This window comes from Coregonus lavaretus (genome assembly GCF_964263955.1).
Source record: "Coregonus lavaretus genome assembly, chromosome: 37".
Taxonomy (NCBI): Eukaryota; Metazoa; Chordata; class Actinopteri; order Salmoniformes; family Salmonidae; genus Coregonus; species Coregonus lavaretus.
The window spans coordinates 23,900,912-23,921,689 of NC_140024.1; the positions used below are offsets into that span (position 1 = coordinate 23,900,912).

General features: G+C 47.0%; 1 protein-coding gene across 2 annotated transcripts in view; it reads left to right on the forward strand.

The window, feature by feature from the left end:
• The window catches only part of LOC311111690 (nuclear factor of activated T-cells, cytoplasmic 3-like), a 56,968-nt gene that overhangs the window by 26,181 nt on the left and 10,009 nt on the right, over positions 1-20,778 (forward strand). For both annotated transcript variants that reach the window (XM_084154483.1, XM_084154482.1), the window contains exons 2-4: positions 1,750-2,920; positions 8,012-8,174; positions 19,952-20,151. In XM_084154483.1, the coding sequence (XP_084010609.1) occupies positions 1,750-2,920; positions 8,012-8,174; positions 19,952-20,151 (1,534 nt within the window). The remainder of the gene's footprint in view (positions 1-1,749; positions 2,921-8,011; positions 8,175-19,951; positions 20,152-20,778) is intronic.

Sequence of the window (20,778 nt, forward strand, 5' to 3'; positions counted from 1 at the left end):
CCATGCCTTTGTTAGTGTGTTGTGTCTTGTCCTTCCTCTGAGGGCTCGGGGGGGGGGGGGGTGGCGAGGCGGTGCAGTGCAGCAGGCTGTTGACCCTCTGTTGTCCACACACACACACACACACACACACACACACATCCTGTCTATCCCTCCTTCAGTCAGATGCTGTCTCCCTCTGTCGTCACAGGATACAGCAGTCTTGTGACATTGACAGGCAGGCATGGCCAGTGTGCAGCTGCTATAAATAGACTGCTGCTTGAGAGGGAGGGAGAGAGAGGGGGAGAGAGGGAGAGAATTCAGTAACCTGCTCCTCTCCTAAAATGTCCCTTTTTACAGGCTGATTCTGATATTCTGATTTCATCTTTAGCTTTAGAAGACTGGTTTTCTAAATGTGTTGAAGCACTGGATTTGTGTCTCGTCTGAAGATCCTTTGAAAGTGTTTTGTTTTGAGGAACAAGCTTTTTTGCGTAAAGTGTTTTGTAATCTAACAGCAATTTCACAACCCCCATTGCCTATGACATGAACTCTGGGGTGTAAATATCATGATTATGTGCACCTTTGGTTAGGTTATTTGTATTTCACATAGAGCACAACACAACAATGTTATGTGATTTACACTTCTGCTGCAACACTAGTTCAAATGTAACCAAATTTTCACAAAGTTACAAAGGTTCAATATTGCAAATTCTCTTCATCTTTGTACTAAGTCCTAATATTGAACAGAACTATCGAATAGAACGTGACAGTAGAGCGATTCTCGTGTCTTTCTCGTGACGAGTCCAGGGGCGTGTAGTGACGCTGTGTCCTGTGTTCGTGTCCCAGTTAGGTGCAGCCAGTTTATCAATAACTACTAATAGAGTGGTGTTGGTGGACAATAGGTTGTTCTGTGTGTGTGTGTGTGTGTGTGTGTGTGTGTGTGTGTGTGTGTGTGTGTGTGTGTGCCTGTGTGTGTGTGTGTGCCTGTGTGTGCCTGTGTGTGCCTGTGTGTGTGCCTGTGTGTGTGCCTGTGTGTGTGCCTGTGTGTGTGTGTGTGTGTTTGTGTGGCCAGACCATTGCTGAGGCAGGGCCGATGTGTATTATTAGAGTGCTGGTGCTGCCGTGATGACAGGAGAGAGCATGCACCGTTGTGTGAATTTGTTTCCTGAGGAGCGATGCTCATCGGTTATCCCTCTTGGAACCATGCCTGTTTTCTTTCTGCCCGTCTAAACACACACGCACACACACACACCTCTGTCGTCCCCCCCGCCCCTCTGGAATGTAGGACTATGTCTGGAATGGAGGTAGCCTATCAGTAGACCATAATGCACCTACTGTTATAGATGAGGACTATCCTTGTTTGCAGCGAAGCAAAGTAACTCTGTGTGTGTGTGTGTGTGTGAAGCCAACTCCTGTTCGAGGCTAACAGAATGAAGACCACAGCATAAAGCACCAATAAAGGAGTTGGTCAGGGAGATACTGGAGCTGCCAAAGGGATCTGTGTTTGCCTGTGTCTTTCCTTATCACTCCCCTGGCGGTGCAGTGGCACTTAGACCTTGAAAGAATAAAGCTAAACAAACACATATTTATATCAATCTCAGAGGAATAGGGGAAAAAGTCATCTTCTATTGAATAAATTCAATTCAAAGGCATTGTCAGATCACAAGTATTAACATCCTCCTCATATAATACAAATTGGTATTATATGAACTATAGAGCGGTTATTGTGATGGTGACTTATGGTTCCTTTTTTCTCCATCATTCCCTCCACAGATCTGGAGCCTGATGACAATACGTCGTTCTACATCCTCAATGTGGGCCAGCAGGTTGTGGTCAACAACCAGTCTATGGGCCAGTCACGCCATGGCAGCATGCAGTCTCACTCCCACTCCCAGGTCATCAACTCCTCCCCCCATCAGCGCCTGCAGTCCCACAAGGTGTACGACCCCAACTATGAGGTCCAGGACAATGTCAACAAAAACAAATACAGCCCTGCAGGTGGGGGTGGGGGGCCTCCCAAAGCCTTTGAGTGTCCTAGCATCCAGATCACCTCTATCTCCCCCAGCTGTCAGCAGGAGATGGACGCTAACGAGGATGATCTTAGAGGTAATGATGGGGACTACCACCACGGGGACCGGCCCCTGTCCAGGGACCACCTGTACTTGCCCTTAGACCACTCGTACCGGGACTCAACTCTCAGCCCGTCCCCCTGCAGCTCCCTGTCCTCCAGGAGCTGGTTCTCAGACGCCTCATCCTGCGAGTCCTTCTCCCACGTGTACGATGACGTGGACTCTGAGCTGAACGAAGCGGCCGCAAGGTTTACCCTGGGGTCTCCCCGCACATCCCCTGGCTGCTCTCCTCAACCTGGGGTCCTGGAGGAGGGTCAGTGGGCTGGGCAGCAGCACCACCATCCTGCCTTTCACCACTCCCACCACTCCTCCCACTCCCTGTCCCCCCGCGCCTCCCCCTGCCACTCCCCACGCACCTCCGTCACCGATGAGAACTGGCTGAGCCCCCGGCCGCCGTCCCGCCCCTCCTCACGCCCCACCTCACCCTGTGGGAAGAGACGCCACTCCAGCGCAGACATCTGCTACCCGGTGGGCTCTGTGTCCCCACACCACTCCCCGATCCCCACCCCCGAGCCATCCCCAAGGGGCAGCGTGACAGAGGACACCTGGATAGCAAGCCCCTCCATGGGCATGTCCCCGTTCCAGTGCTGCCCTTCCGAGGCAGACATCCCCTCAAAGACTAGAAAGACGTCCCAGGATCGGACAGGCTCCATGGGGGGCAAGGGGGACCTGGGCCTGGATGACTCTGGGAACGGGTCCCCCCTCATGGACTCTCCCTCGGAGGTGAAGAAGGACGGGCCAGGGGAACAGTTTCTCTCAGTGCCCTCACACTTCACATGGAACAAACCCAAACCAGGACACACACCCATCTTCAGGTATGTCACTTCCTGTACCTGCCCTCTCAATCACAAATAGAGTTGGAAAATTCCACAAATTTACCCAGAAATTTCGGTTGGAGGATTCCCGAAATCAGGAGGGAATACGCAGGGAGGGAATCCTCCAACCAGGATATCTGAAAAACCAAGGAAGATATTTTGCAACACTAATCAGAACTCATCTTTTGGGTTTAGTCCGCATTTAGCATGAATACACACTTATCAGAGTCATTAGTATTATTAGGTCAAGGTAGAGTACATGAAAGGTACAGAAAGGAACCTTTATGGGACCTTTTATAGGATTAGTGGTAAATTAACAAAATGTTCAGGAGCCTGTTTGATCCCGATAAGAGCATTAAGACACTGTTCCTACTAGTATTTTATGAAGGAAGATCATTACATTTAATCAAGTTTAATAGCAATAGATTACAGTTCACTCCTGGTTATGCAATGGCTTGGGACAGTTGGGCAAGCATTCCTCAAATTTGAGCTTGCAGTCGGATATCCAGAGCTCCAGAGTTAAAATTATGTAGCCTAATTGAATTAGAACAGGGGAACTACCCTGCACTTATTCTGCACCTATCAGGGGTGCACTATTGTAATATTCTGTGTCATATATAATATGACTCCCAATGCTCTCGAATTTTAGGTTCTGGGAAAGCTTCACAAGTCTATTCTTTAGTCACGTCTTTAGACGCACATGGCCTGAAACATTTAATGAGCCACAGAGACATGATGCCGCTGTTTGAAGTAGCACAACAGTGTAACATAAGGTTGTTGGTGCCTGGGGGGAAGCACATGCGCACGTCACACACACACACACACATACTTTTTATCGGGAAATCGGCAACCAGAAGCTCTTGATCGTCGTGACGCACTGACTTCTATCAGAAAGAGAGGGTTAAAGTTTCCCTTCTCTGCTCTCACAATGTGTGCAGCAGATGAAGTCTCAGCTCTGGTCCCTGGCGCTATAAATCAGCACAGGTCACATATTGCTGAGGGGTCACACCACCACCATCTAACCCAGCCCTCCTTCTGAAACATCACAGTCTTGGCTGCCCATTCACAGACACCAGAAAGGGGTCAACAATGTACCTTGTTATAGTGGTCTAATGCCCTGCTACAAGAGTATATTCATATCTAGGATAAACCACGATGTATCAAATGATTAGTAGTTAGGACTAGAGTAGGCGTCCACTGTTGGATGTAGTGAGTGCTGTGACTGTGGGGTGATCTCTCCTGTCTGCTGTAGAAGGTTCTGGAAGAATCTCCCCCAGGTTTGTCACCATAATACCAGTATCGCGATACTCCAGAAGTATCGTGGCAATGAAACAAAACATGAAGCAGACATCATTTCTTGAGGAAAACAGTCCTATAGTAGAAAAAAAGTTGAGTCTGCTTCCTGTTCTTTTTTTTGCCAAGGAAAATCTGGTATCGTAGTATCGCCATACTGGTATCGTGACAACCCTAGTCCCCAGTCAGAGAAGCTGTGTCTGTGAGGTGTTCTGCTGAACAGATGGTCCAGGCGTCTGTCTGCTGGGTGGCTGTCACTGTTCAGTGGCTGGTGGTGGAGGAAACAGAGGCATGGCATGGGGCGGGGGGCTCCGAGTCTGAGCCTCAGACAGACTGGGGGTGGATTCAGGGAGCCCTCCCTCCCAGTCCCTCCCTATAGCCTGATCCCAGATCTGTTTGATGTATAGACAATTGGCATGACAATGACCATTGTAGTTGGCTACACTGCACAAAAAGATCTGTGACCAGGCTAGTCCATCCCACCTCAGGGCTAACCATAGACATACATATTCACATACTGGTATTCAGGTTGATAGGACATTTATTGGGGCTAAGAAAGGCTTTAGAGATGTAGAGGAGGATGTACAGGGGAGCGGCTGTAGGCCGCAGGATGTGACTGGTAGCACCAGGCTGGGAGCTCCAGAGCCCCGCGGTACGGAGCAGGATACCTGAGAAAGGTTACGCTATTTCAGGCCTCCGGCCTCTGCTCCAACCCGCTCCCTCCCTCCGCCCACCACAACGCTCAGGTTTTCCTAGCTACCAACCCCCTCTCCTGTTACTGTGGCCACTGGCCGGGGAAAACATACACTTCCGGTGTTATGTCGGTGGCATTGGAGGGTACGGGACAAGCCAATGTCACAGCCACCTTTGTTTTAGGCCTTAAACCTTTAGAGATGGTTTCCCAGACCTAGATTAAGATTACTTCTGGACTACAAAGCATGCTCATTGGAGAATCCCTATTCAAAAGGCTTTAAAGTCCAGGAATAGGCTTGATCTGGGTCTGAGAAGCCAACCTTTTATTTAGAATAGTCGTGACTCGTGCAGTACGTCTTTATAGTATGCAATGTGATAGTATTCATAGGGGCTTTCCTCTGCCATGTGCTGTGGGGGAATCTAGGCTACTAGGACAGGCTATCCTATAGCCTACTTTGATTCAAAATCGCTTGGGAACAGATGCTAGTGGTACAATACCCCTCATTGACCAAAATGTTAGAGATATGTGCTTCTATTTTTCTTCAAACGTCATACTTTCCTCTTGTACTTGTTTTTCTCATTCCTGTCAGAGGACAACAGTTTATTCAGTGAACCGGCTCCAAAGAAAGCCAGCCAGCACATTTCTCCCATTTAGCCTGACTGATGCTGTCCGGAGTCAGCCAGAAGCCCAGCTTCTGGTGGAGGCATGGAGTGGAGGGAAAAACTGACGGACTCATTTTTTACGCCTCTGTTGAATTCTTTTTGATTTCCCTGGCCTTTAGCAAGTTAACATTTTGATTTAATTTGGTGCCTGTGATCTGCATGCCGTGTGAGGGCTGAGTGGAGGGCATTTCTGTGTGGCATGTTTGCCTGGCATAGCATGGCCTGTTGAAAGCACCATTTTAGTTTCGCCACGAGCTGACAGGGGCACATAAAGAAACAATAGACAATGGTTAGTGACTTACCTTGACTAGCGGAGAAAAGAAGCCATAGTGGTTAGGCCAGTTACTGTAGAGAGAGGCATAATGTGGTGTAAATGTCTGCCTGCTTCGACAGCTTACAGTGGTGTGTATCATTCCTCTTACTCATAGGCTATGCACGCACCCACACACGTTTTATTTCTCCACTTGCATACTGCACAGTGCTGTGTTAGAGGAAACTGTGTCTCCCTGTAACTGTTAACAGACCAGGAACACCTGTATCATGCTGTATGGAACACATACTGAGAGCTCCTTAAAAACTGGCTCAATGTAGCCCAGTCTTTATAACTGGCTCAATGTAGCCCAGTCTTTATAACTGGTTTTATGGAGCCCAGTCTTTATAACTGGCTCAATGGAGCCCAGTCTTTATAACTGGCTCAATGTAGCCCAGTCTTTATAACTGGCTCAATGGAGCCCCGTCTTTATAACTGGCTCAATGGAGCCCCGTCTTTATAACTGGCTCAATGGAGCCCCGTCTTTATAACTGGCTCAATGGAGCCCAGTCTTTATAACTGGCTCAATGGAGCCCAGTCTTTATAACTGGCTCAATGGAGCCCAGTCTTTATAACTGGCTCAATGGAGCCCCGTCTTTATAACTGGCTCAATGGAGCCCCGTCTTTATAACTGGTTTTATGGAGCCCAGTCTTTATAACTGGCTCAATGGAGTCCCGTCTTTATAACTGGTTTTATGGAGCCCAGTCTTTATAACTGGCTCAATGGAGCCCCGTCTTTATAACTGGCTCAATGGAGCCCAGTCTTTATAACTGGCTCAATGGAGCCCCGTCTTTATAACTGGCTCAATGGAGCCCCGTCTTTATAACTGGCTCAATGGAGCCCCGTCTTTATAACTGGCTCAATGGAGCCCAGTCTTTTTCATGAAGATACAGTGTGTATGCTAGTAGATTATGAATTACTAACAACCTAAATCGTTTTTACAATAATATGCCTAAATAGGTTTTTAGAACAGATTATTTCTCTCTAGGTTGTAGCTCAATAGAGCCATAGACCAACCAAGCTACCCAGAGAGACTCCCTGAGACAGTTTGTCTGTGTGGAGGGGCATGGATGGAGTGTTTATTTTTGAATGCAGCTGTTCAAATATGATTGTGCCCTACATAGATAAAAACACACAGAGGAAAAACACCCAGCAGCCTGCAGCCTCTCCTGTGACACAGCCTCTCATCCATACTACAGTGCTGAACAACACAACCATACTCTCCATCCATCTAAATACTGTTTATAGTGTAAAACCCCTTAATGATTCACTACTAGTTACAGTCCCTAAATGAGCTATTACAAGTGTGATTTTCGAGTATGGTTAGCCTAATGTTTGTGGGAATTCCTATGATTCACTGTCTTTTCTGTCTGATTGGGTTGAACACATCACATAGCCTCTTCAGCCCCATTTAGCCACTGTGCTCTGTGTGTCACTCAGACCTAGTGTAGGCCTAGAGTGATCCTCCACAGTGTTTCCAGAGGTCATGATTCAGTTCAACCTGTTGTGCTCTCACTTCTTTACAGTATATTAGCATACATAATGTGTCATTGCATTGGTTCTTCCATTGGTTTTTCCATTGGTTCTTCCATTGGTTCTTCTATGTACTTATTATCTTTGATTAAGGGCAGTCAAACCTACATTTCAGTAGCGTATTTAAACGCACAACCTCTTTTCCCTGACCAAATACAATTGCGATAGTTGAGTGGTTCTGTATGCTCAAATTGACTCATCTTACAAGTAGATGCTCTTAGTTCTCAGAATAAGACATGTGGGTGTGCTGGCCTGGCAGTAGTTTGTAAACAGAGGTACTGTACTGTGCTGCCAAGGCAGGTTTGAATGAATCCAGACGGTTTAGCTAGCTCTAACCTGTCCCAGCTGGCTAATATGTTAGACCTAAATCTCTGATTATAGTCTTTTTGTCATCCATAGGATGAGTATGTAGTCACAGGGCTCACAGGTAATGTCTTCCCAAAAGACAAGAAATTCTAGGTGATATAGGCTATATCTATTTGTTATCCATAGGATGAGTATGTAGTCACAGCGCTTCATAGATATCGCCTAGGTGATCTGTATCTTGTTATCCAGACCAGCAGTACCCTTATTGTCTTATGTATCGGTTTGTCCCCAGGACCTCCTCCCTGCCCCCCCTGGACTGGCCCCTGCCCCACCAGTTTGGCCAGTACGAGCTGAAGATCGAGGTGCACCCCAAGGCCCACCACCGAGCGCACTACGAGACAGAGGGAAGCAGAGGGGCGATCAAAGCCTCATCGGGCGGTCACCCTGTTGTCAAGGTAAGACATATAGCTTATTGTAGTCTTTCCCCTAGATTGTTTTCCAGACAGGGCTCAAAGGCCCCTGGCATCAACATTGTTCATTGAAACCAATAGAAGCCAAACTGTTTTAGGCTGGGTGCAAAACAAAAGAGCTACTGAGCTAGGCGGGTGGACCTTCCTCACTAATTCACTGGCCTAGTGCATGGTCAATGAATAACCCATAGAAATCAGAATAACCAAAGTTATTACCAGCTGGTGTAACCAACCACACCTAATAACTGGCAAAACACAGGTCAAATGGCTCTTTAGGTCCTAGTGTAGGTCATGGCCAGTTTGTTGTGCCAATCTGTTAGCATGATGCCTGACTGCCCTGCATTGTGTTACATAAGGTAAACCTTTCCGAATCTAACCTATACCACCAGGGAAACTATCACCTTAGTCACGTAACCATGGTGTTGGCGTGGCAACCTGGACGCAGGAAGTAGAACTTGAGAAACTCTCTGATGTAAACTACAAAGGTAGGGCAGCTCAGTTCAGTTCAGGAGGTGACCTGCATCTATACTGACAGTGACAGACCTCATTCAGATTGATAGACAGCCCGTGCCTTGTAGAATCAGGACTGGTGCCAAGACTGGGACGGTCACAGCATGCAGTACCTCAACTGTCAATTCATCAATTTATATAGCCGTCTAGGTTACGGCAGCCAATGCTAGTGAATTAAACTACAGAGAAGTGTCTCAGTTTACCTGGTGAGCGTGTAAGTATTATCAGACAATGACCGCCCCACCCCTCCCTCTGTACAGGTAGAAAGGTAAGCTGCTGCAGCAGGCATGCCAAGCAGGGCAGGATACATCATCGGTGTCACCGTCACCGAAGCCCAATTAGTTTGTCTGTCATGTGAAACCCCTGGACACTGAGGCAGAGTGAGCCTCAGAGCTGGAGCAGTGAAACCAATAATAATATAATAGTAATATATGCCATTTAGCAAATGCTTTTATCCAAAGTGACTTACAGTCATGCTTGCATACATCTTACGTATGGGTGGTCCCGGGAATTGAACCCACTACCATGGCATTACAAGTGCCATGCTCTACCAACTGAGCTACAAAGGACAAGTTCCAAAGGTGCAGACCCTGCCTAACTACAACTCAACTCCAGGCAGGCTCAAGAAAAGGCTCCCAAGTATTTGAAAGGTTTTGAATACTATTTGAACCGAGGTCTGTTACAGTACCTATGTAGCGCCACATTCCTGACCCAGGGCTCCCGTTCTGTTATCCAGCTGACAACCAGAGCAGAGCCAGGCAGCGGGTGAATATTTTATGCTCATGGGACAGGGATCCTTTGTGTGGTGACTGAAGCCAGGCGGATGGCATCATGGGCCATGACCACTGTTGTGTAACCCAACAATGCCCCTGCTTGGAGTGTGTGTGTGCATAACCCAACAATACCCCCCTTATAGGAGCCAGGAGACGGCTTGTCATTCCAGTCCACTCCCTCAGGATAATCTTTTAGTTGGGGTTTTAATGGAACTATACGCTGGTACCCACAGCAACCCCAATGTCATACTCTAATTGAAGTGACCTTTAAGAATGTGGACCAGAGTAAGACCACAGTTTGGTCTCCAGAACCGCTCATTTGTTAAATCTTTCACTGGGGTTGTCATCATTGGTTATTTTGATGCAAATGTTGTTGACCAGTTGTTCCATACAGCATATTTTCTTAAAAACTATGCCAACTCTCATCTCAGGGCTAGTTATACAGACTGGGTCCTGTTCCTCCATCAGTCAGAGCTAATGTTGAACCATTCCAACTGCAACCCCTCCAACTGCAACACCTCATTATATCCCACCATGTGTGACGATGCATAATTTAGCTTTCAAAATGTTGAACCCATACGGGCATTGGCTGTGTTTGCCCTCATTCCTAGTCCAGAAGGGAGCTATTTGGCTATAAGATAATTTCATTCCTTCTTTTTTTTGTATCGCTCCTCGCTTTGTCTTTGTGTGTGTGTGTGTGTGTGTTTTTGTGTGTGTGTGTGTCTTGTCTTCATGTGTGTTATGGGGCACCAGACCAGTGTAACACTAGGAGCATGTGAGGATAGATATCATCTCTGGTCAGGCAGGTCTAGTGGTGTTGTCCTTGTTTACTAAACAGAACCTCCTCATTGTTTCTCTGTTGACACTCTGTTTCATGCCCCCTTTAACACCGTGTGACCAAGAGGCTGTCCTATTATATTTGTTTTCACAGAAACACTGTTGTTTTTATTACAACCTAAACACCTGCCTTACTGATACAGGTCCAAGACACAATGTGCTGCTAGAGTATTTACAAAAAGTCTCAGGTAAGAAGTGCTGATCTAGGACCAGGTCCCCAACGGTCCAGAAAATCGTATTCATTATGAATTCATGATGTAAAAGGCAAAACTGATCCTATATCAGTGAATATACAGCAGGCCCTGGTGAATAGGGATGAGTCATCAAGGGTCAGTCACTAGGTTAACAACAGACTGACTAACAGCCTTTTCCCTCCAGGTGTAGGTCTGTAACTAAGCCTATAGTCCCTAGCCGTAGGAGGACATTGGTCCCTCAGTGTCTCAGTGTGTCACTGCATCCTTCTGCTCTCAATGGCTCCATGGGAGCGCCAGTCTTCCTGTGGGGTCCACTGACTCAGGTGTTGGGACTCGTGATGTCATCAACTGACGCAATGACTGCCATCTGGCCGTGGTGTGGCCAGCTTCCTTTTGTGACTGTTGTGTTTGTTGTCTATATCAAGACACACACACACACACACACACACACACACACACACCCCAGATCAAGGAGCCACAGAGCTGCTATGTCAACAGAAACAAGAGCATGACACTGGGAAGGGGTCCATGGTAGAGCCCTGCACAGGCAGGAAATTGAATCCCGAGCCCTACCCATGCCCTACCCTACCCGGGCCCGATTGCTTCTGACAAATTTAAGGCCCTGCCTGAACCCAAAATCAGAAATACATTTCTTCATGAGCTGCTCATCTCTGTCTGTTCCCCTGCTCCGTCCCTGCACTGCACTGCATCTGCTCCATGCGCTGTCTGCGTGTGTGAGTATCCATAGCAACGCCCCAGCTTGGGCTGCTCACGAGACGTGGTAGAGCTGTTAGCTAGCAACTTTTCGTTACTCTAAACTCCTACCAAAACTTCTGTGAAATAATATCTCCTGTCGACTCGGACAATGTTCTGGTTTTATATTTTATAAGAGGTTGAAGCACTTCTGACACCATGTTATGATAGTAAGATATGACTGTACAGAGACCCTGCACAGCAGAGCAGGAGGGAGCAAATGGCTCAGCTTCAAAATGTTAGTGATCAATTTAATCATTCTTGAAAATAATACCCAAGCCCGGCCCATACCCTGGTAGATGAAAAAACGGGCCTTAACCTGATGTATAATGTTGGGGCCCTTCAGGTTCGGGTCAGGTAGCATAACCTAGAAAGGGTAAGCTGCTGCAGGGCAGGAGAAGAAGGACAGACAGGGTGTCTGAGTGTGTGTGTGTGTGTGTGTGTGTGCGTGTGTGTGCGTGCGTGTCTCCCCCTCAGCCAGCCAGCCTACATTATTCATGCTACTGTATCTGCTTTATGCTAATTGTACCGGTCCTGTTCCTGAAGCGCTTGCTGGCTTTTCCCCCTATTATCTCTCTCTTTTTCTAGACTCTCTTTGACAGAGCCCAGTTTATATGGCAGAAGCCAGCCAGGCTTTGTCTGTTGTTTTCTCTGATCACAGTGGGCCACAGATGAGCAGTTATAATGGTAGATGTTGTGTCCCTGAGGCGGGAAGCTGTTAAAATATCCTGGTCCTCCCACCACCTGAAAGGGAAAGGTGGACTTGTCTCTGTTTTCTGTTACTGTCATGAAACATGCTTTTACTGCTGTATGTTGACTTGCTGCAGACCAAAGTAAAAGAAAGGAAGCTTTAAGGCATGCCATTATATAGGACTAGTACTACACTGATAATGCAGCTCACCTAGTTTGAGCAACAGGCGTTTGTTTGCTTGAGGGGCCTCATCGTAAATTAGTGGTTTTATTTTATCCCCCATATTGTGTAGTAGATTTGAAAGTTCAAGAATGGTCGCTAGCTATAGGGTCTCCTTCCCATAACCCCAAGGGTCACCAGGTTATCAGGCAGGGCAGCGTCATTTAAATGAGAGGAACATGCAAGACTAACTGATCTTATCCACACTGTGATCAAACAGCCACCAAACTGTTCCCATGGACTTACATGCACATACATCTCCTACCATAAGTTAATGAGTAATATAAGGGAGAGTCAAAAATGAAAAGTCTCCTCAGTCCGTGTCTCCCCCCCCAAAATAAACCATAGAGTGCAACAGAAAGAAAGCCATGGGTCTGCATGTCATAACAGTAATCTTCTAACTAAAACCTACAGTAGCCAGACAAACAAAAGCGAAACAATGTGACACTGTTTACATGGCACTGTTTGGACAGAGGTGATTCATACCACTGGGTTCTGTGTGGAATGCTGCTTATTCCAGTGGATACCACGCTAGGCTATGCTAAGCTAAGCTGTTCTTATGTAAACAGCCTGGGTTATGCTAGGCTAAGCTAGGGCTTCTCCTCAGGGGCTAGCCTAACTGCTGGGCAGGCAGACCATAATTGTAAGGCACACCTGTTGCTAGGAGACGGGTAAGTCCAAAGCCTCTGGCTTAGGAATCCGTGTGCGTATTTAACCGGCCTAATTGTGCGCTTGCTGCTTCGACACAAAGAGAAGGAGATCCACAGTGTTACACAGTGGGCCATGGATACAGGGAAACACGCATGCAGGCAGGATACACACACACACACACGTACACACACACACACACACACGTGCACACACACACACGTACGTACACACACACATACACATACACACTTTTACAGTATTATTAGGTAAAAGGCTTCTGTAAACAAAAACATTAAGGCTAAGTTTCTAAATATAACATGTTTTATATTGCAGCCCTTGCATTTAGTCTTTAACGTTCAGCCTTTTTAATAACTCTTAATGAGGCCATGGTGTCTGATAATGGGATTTGAAAGGCAAGATGGGCTGAGGCTGTCCAAGAGCGCATTATGTTTCCCTCTCTGGCCACACAGAATGATTGTGATACATCACGAACCCCCTCTCTGACTACCAGTGACTAGCTGTGGTTCTATTTCTATACAAGATAACCATCAGCTTTTGTCACATAATAAAGCATGTGCCTTGCTGCGTTGTCACTTTTCTACACCAGTGCTCCTCTGCTCCACTGTGTGTAGTCTTTATTCCTCTGTGTTGTTGTGGCATGCCTTTGTTGACTCTTTCAATAGGTGTGGATGGGTAATAAAGAGGGAGACGTGCGACCCTCTCCTCTCCTCTCCTCTCCTCTCCTCTCCTCTCCTCTCCTCTCCTCTCCTCTCCTCTCCTCTCCTCTCCTCTCCTCTCCTCTCCTCTCCTCTCCTCTCCTCTCCTCTCCTCTCCTCTCCTCTCCTCTCCTCTCCTCTGCTCTGCAGTTTGCACTGTGTGAACCGACCGGAGCTGTTGTCCTGCCCCAGGCTCTATTTGATGTAAACATGATGTAGGCTGTGAGGCTCCGCTCTCATTTCATGTAATCAGGGTTAGTGTACAGTGAGGGAACTGGGGGGTGGGAGAGAGAGCGAGCGAGAGAGTAATGTTTACTGTTCATTTTTGATTGTTTATTTCACTTTTATTTATTTCACTTGCTTTGGCAATGTAAACATATGTTTCCCATGGAGAGAGAGGGAGAGAGAGAGGGGGAGGGGGAGAGAGACCTTCAGCTTCAAGTAGAGGGGAGAGGGAAAGGGGAAAGAGAGACTGAGCTTTGAGCAGACCTGCAGAACCATACTCTAGCTGAGGATACAGTAGATGTTGCTCTGCTCTGTGTGTGTATATTGACCTTGTTTAAACAAACGGCTGTCTGGGCCCTGGTGTGCTGGCTACAGGCCTGTATGTGAACAGGGCTGTGCGCGTCCGTGGGCCCTAGGCCGTGTCAGAGACACCACTGGACGTCATGGGCCAGAAGCCGCCCATGACCTTGACCACCGCTGTTCCCGCTCCTACATCTCTCTCTTACACACACACACACACACACACACACACACACACACACACACACACACACACACACACACACACACACACACACACACACACACACACACACACACACACACACACACACACACACACACCTCTAAGGGCTGTTTACACCAGTGTGAGAATGCACTCATATATACACACACTCAAATACACATGCACAGAGCCTTGCCATGGCAACACCAGAGAAACACAGGGAAACAACTTGGCAGAGGCATGCGCCTAAAGAAAGTGTTGTGTTACAATAGGGAGGGAGGTAGAGGGTCGGAGCTGAAGGGGGTGTGGAGGAAAGGGGAGGGAGGGTGGATTTAGGCATGATGAAACATGCCGCTCTCACTGTGAAGTTTGGCGGGCTACGCTTCTGTTGGTGGGACTTCGCCCAGCCCTAGCCCCAACCCAACCCATCCCTCAACACTTGTGTTTTGCCTTTTCATTTTTGCAAATGTCAAACATTTGAGACCGGGGCTGTTTTACATTTCTCCTTGTTGCATGTCACCCTCTTCTCTCCGGGCCCCGCTGGCCAGGCTGTTTTCTCTTCTAATACTGGATCAGTGGAACAGATGCCACTGAGAACCAAAATAAGCCTCTTTATTTAGACCTGAATCTGTAACGGTATCCAGCAGTTTTATATTTAGGTAACCTAGCAGGCAGCCTATGGTTGTGTTCCAAATGGCATTATAGTCCCTACATAGCGACATGCTTTCGACCAGAGCCCTGGTTGAAAGTAGTGCACTTACTGCACTATGTAGGGAATAGGGTGCCTTTTGGGATGCAGACCTATATCCAGCAGCAGCAGTGCGGCGTGTGTCAGACATGTGACTGGTATTAATGTCAGCAGGTTTAATATGACTACTGATTGACATGATCCATCAGGTCTTATTGACCATCTGGTCCCAGAGGATTTGAGGAGGTTAAGAAAGTGCAGAGACCACCCTCCCATAGTATTTCACACCAACCATGGATTTGGTGGGGGATGTGAGGCGAGGAATGTGAAACAAGCAGGCAGAGGGTGCGTGTGTGTGTGTGTGTGTGTGTGTGTGTGCATGCATGTGTGTGTCTGTGTGTGTCTACTCTGCGTGTGTCTACGTGTATGTGTGTGTGTATTTTTTGCTTATTCGCCCTTGCATGTGTTATGTGTTTACATAACACTTTGCGCATTACAGTATTTGGAAAGGTGTAGCCTAGCCTTGCTATGATGTTGGGACTGAAAGGTGTAGCCTAGTCTTGCTATGATGTTGGGACTGAAAGGTGTAGCCTAGCCTTGCTATGATGTTGGGACTGAAAGGTGTAGCCTAGCCTTGCTATGATGTTGGGACTGAAAGGTGTAGCCTAGCCTTGCTATGATGTTGGGACTGAAAGGTGTAGCCTAGCCTTGCTATGATGTTGGGACTGAAAGGTGTAGCCTAGCCTTGCTATGATGTTGGGACTGAAAGGTGTAGCCTAGCCTTGCTATGATGTTGGGACTGAAAGGTGTAGCCTAGCCTTGCTATGATGTTGGGACTGAAAAACGGAAACCGCAAAGAAAATAGTTATTTTGGATGTAGCTTTAAATGTCAGATGTTGCTAAATTAGTCGGCTCTGTCTTCTGTTTCTGTTCTGTTTGACAGTGTGGTGTTGACTCACTGGGAGTGCTGAAGTAGGTATTTTTCAGACCCTAATCAGTTTTACTTCCTGTATTATTTCATTTGACAATATGGTGGCTCGCTACCAGACCTGAGCCTCGTGTTGTAGACTCTAGAGACTGAGAGGCCTTTGTGTAGTAGGATATCTTTACAGAAAGTTATACTCAAGGATGAGCTGCACGTGTTCAAAGTATTTTATGTGTTCAAAGTAGTTTGTTTAGAGACGCGAAAAGCACCACAGCGCGAAACATGGTTTCACAAAACAATAACAATACTTGATTTCTGACCACGTTTCGTGCTGTAGTGCTTTTCACGTCCCTCCCTCCCCCCTCTCTCTCTCTTCCTCCCCCCCCACGCTGTCACAGTTTCACAGAAACATCAAGTCGCTAAATCATGTCTGGAACACACATGGTGTGCTGTGAACAGTGAATGAACATTACAACGCCACACACACACACACACACACACACACACACACACACACACACACACACTCCCTCAGTCTGTCTGCACTCACTTCCATAGTCCGCTTTCCATATCTATACTAGTAATGACAGACCGGAAGGCACCCATAAAACCAAGCCTAATGACTTTGAGCTTTTTGAAAGTAGGATTAAGGTTTTGTTTACAACCACAGGTTATTGTAATGATAATATAGATGGATAATTATCACTAGTTAGTTATTAGATGTATTTCACGTTGATATGGTTCTCTAGGGCTTGAGGATGACCCCATAATAGAGGGATATTATACAGGATGTCATGTTGATCGTATAAACTACTTTCAGCACATCTTAATATATTCAATTGCCCAAAAAGCTTTTTTGACATTTTGAGTTGCAGTCAGAGTCCGCACATCCATTGTCTCAGAGATTCGTTGCACTCTATTTCTTACGAGGCTTTACATTTCTGCTAGTCTCACCCGGTACCCTACAAAGACTAAACCAGTAGGGACAATGTTAGTGACTTCCACTATAAAGAGTAGGCCTGTAGGGACAACATTAATAACACTATAACAGCTGTGTTTCTGTACTCAGGTAGGGTTAAATCAATGCTAGTTCTCCTATTTGCAGCTGTAAGAGGCCATTAGTGCACCTCTCTTCCTCTCTTTAAAAGCTCTGAAGAACTAATCCATTACTAGGCTGGACTGTTCACCAACCCTGTCCGCTCATCAGGGTGCCAATGTGTTGTGGATGCCACAGGCCCTATCCCTGACTCTGGCTTTGTTTCGATGGGCGAAATGGCACTGCCTCTGAGGCTGATTGTCCGAAGTGTGAGTGTGTGTGCGTGTGTGTGTCACAGCGAGACAGGGATGTGACCTCGCACACTTCGTCCCGGCCATCCAAAAGCCTCTTAGCGTAGTCAGGGCAGTGTCAGGGAGGAGTCAGATGGTCTCCTAGGTATCAGCCTGTAGCCCGTAGGCCCAACAGGAGCAGACTTAGAGGGCACACACACTTCCAAGACATCCAGCTAGGAATGACTTTAGGGGGCTTTTCCTGTCCCTTTAAGTTCTAACCGAAGCCTGTGTGTGGCCCTCTGCTATGTGCTCTTTACTTAAAGGCCATGTGCCATTGTTCTAATGCATGCAATAACAGATCAACACACTTTGGTTTTTGTTCATTAAAGCAGTGGGTGGATTTGATTAGTAAGCACCCAGTACTTCAGCATGAACAATACATTGTGGAACTGGAAATTCTAACTGAGACAAATTGTCCAGTACCACATCAACCTTGAATTGAAATTGGAAGCAGGCCTACTGCTCAGCTGTAAGGTGTTTGCCGTGTGTTGAAAGATTAAGAATCAAGAATGAAGTCCAAATGAAACAGAACAGGTGTAATCACCCATACTCTGTGTAAAGGTCTCCATGTGTTGCTGGTGCTTTCCTAGATGTGCCTGCCTGTATAAATAGGTGGAGCTGCAAAGCAGAGAGGAGAGTGACCTAACCTGGTTGAGTTGAGCCAGGCAGGGCTGCAGTGGGCAGCTGCTGGGCTTGTTTTATTTTTATTTTTATTTTTTTTGCCAGCCACCCTGAAGATGAATTAACCAGCCAGACCAGACCAGCCGGGTGTTGTAACCTGTAACTAGGCCTATGAGGAGCCAGGTCATCCTAAACCCTGCCCCCTTCTCTCTCACTCACACACACACACACACACACACACACACACACACACACACACACACACACACATATACGTACACACACAGAGGTTAGAGGTCAGGGAGAGGGGGTGGGTTAGTGTTCACTGCGTAAACAAGGCCCCTGACCAGCATCGTCTTGCAGACGTTGTGTCTCGGCTACCTCACCTCCCTACCCCTGTCCAGAACACTGAGGCTTTAAGCTAATTAGAACCCTGCTCCTGTCTTCAGTGTTATGGTAGTAGAGGTCTTTACCACCCTGATACCCAGGGGACTCGTCTTCTCTCCCAGACCTCTAAACACAACACATCGTTTCCACTGGCTCTGTCTGACCCCAACAGGCCCCCATACCTCTATTCTGACCCCGCTGGATCCCATCTATGTGTTTTAGTCAGAGAGAAAATAGTCTGAAAATTAAATAAAAACCAATGGAGTGTCTGGTAGGATCTCTCCCCCCTAAGCGGGTACACACCACCACAGTGCAGCTTTCAGTTGGAGCTGGAAAGGAAAAGGAAGTCCAATAATTGGTTTCAGAGAAAGTAAATATTTTGAAACCAAGCTGCATGTGATTTTTAGTGGTTGGTGTTTCTCAGGTACACTTGTTTCCATCCAGACCATAATTTCACTGTTTTGGCTGCTGTTGCTCTGGGAACCAACCGCATAATGACAACTCCCACCCTCAAACCCCCCTCTCCTTTCTTTTCTCTCTTTTTCTCCTTCCCTCCTTCTACACCTGACCTTTTTCTCTCTTTTCCCAAACGGTAATGCCGGTGTGTGTGTGTGTGTGTGTGTGTGATGCAGGGTGGGGAGCAGGGTTCACCCTCCAGCTGCAGTGGGGCCAGGGGTTGGCTGGGTCGGGGAGGTGTGTCGGGGGGAGGTGGTGGGTGGAAGTGGTGGTGGAGGGGGTACCATCCTGCCGGCACGGCCCCTGCCAAGCACAACATTCCTAACAGTAGTGGGATTGTGTGGCCGGTGTTTTCTCTGTCCCTCTGAGGAGAGGATGGAGGAGAGGGCCTCTCACCTGCATGGCAGGCTGGTGGCATTTTGGTTCCTGAAAGAGCCAAGGAGGAGAACGGCTGCCCAGGGCTCAGGCCAAGCTGGCACTGGCATCACAGCTGGATCAGGGTCATGGGCGTTGGTTGGCAATTTCACTGACAGGTTTAGTCTAGAACCCAAAACCGCAGCTTCACCAATAAAAGTTGCTTTAAAAGGTGCACGATAGACCACACAGAATGAGTTGAAGATCATATCCGTGGTGACTTGTTTTTCCAAGCTTGCACTCCATTCAGTAAAGTTGTAGGCACATTTTTTCTGGTACTGTGGTGCACCAAAGTATGTCTTTCAAGATTATAATTTTTTTCACTCACTGTTCTTTCTCCTTTCTCTCTCGTGTTTTGAAAACGTGTCTCCTCGTTTTTTGGCTTGGTCTTTTTGGGTAGCTACGACCTGTTGGGGGTTTGTCTCGGAACTGGACTAAGGTCGGAGATGGTGGTTCCTCTGCAGAAGGGATTTTGGAGGTAATTGTGCACATGCAGGTTGGGATCCCTATTAAGACAGAGAGTAGATGGGGGAAATGATAAGGGTCTTTAGTTAGAGGAGGAGAACGTGTGCGTGTGTGTGTGTGTTGACCTGGTTGGAGGCCAAGCAGATAGATCCAGATGAATCTCCAGAGATCCTGCCAGAAATGTCTGACTTACTGGGGTTTTCACTTGAACGTTTCAAGCTGACATTTAGGCTAGACTCGCTCCAGAAAAGAAAAAAGTGGGCATTGGGAAGCAAAGGAAATGTGCAGATTGTCCTGGAAGTGCGATGCTCATATGGACTCTATCTACATACTCATGTCTTTGTTTTAATTATTTATCCCCCCCCCCCCCCCCCCTTCCCTCCATATCTCTGTCTTGTCTCAGCTGATGGGCTACAACGAGAAGCCTGTCAACCTACAGATGTTCATCGGCACGGCAGACGACCGCTACCTCAGACCTCACGCCTTCTACCAGATGCATCGGATTACTGGGAAAACGGTGGCCACTGCCAGCCAGGAGATCATCATCTCCAGCACCAAAGTTCTCGAAATTCCTCTGCTTCCCGAAAACAATATGTCCGCCAGGTGGGTGTCATGGTCGCTCAAGGATGACATTACTCAGAGGAAGACCCTGAGAGTGTAAAAATAACAGTTCATGCAGGATCGTAATATCCAGACATACATACATACATACACACACACACACACACACACACACACACACACACACACACACACACACACACACACACACACACACACACACACACACACACACACACACACACACACACACACACACACACACACACACACACACACACACACACACACACACACACACACACGCTAGGGATTTTATTAGTCTTAATTCAAACCAACAGGTGGGTTAAGTTCAGCAGGAAAATGAGAATTTCCCACCAAGCAGAATATGCTTCTAATACACTTTATTTCCATATTTATGGATTTACATTGACCACAGTATATATTTAGGCTTTTATTTCGAAGGCTCTGGATTTTCATTTATAATCTGAATTCCGAGCTGTTTTGTCTTAGATTTGATGTTTCCCCTCATAGCTGTAGCATTAATAAATCATATTTACTGCATTTGCACTTTGTAATTTGACTCGGATGTATATTATTTTCACAATATGATGGCAAAGGTTTGTTATGGCATTAATTCAGCCTTCCATTCAGCCTAATTAATTTCTT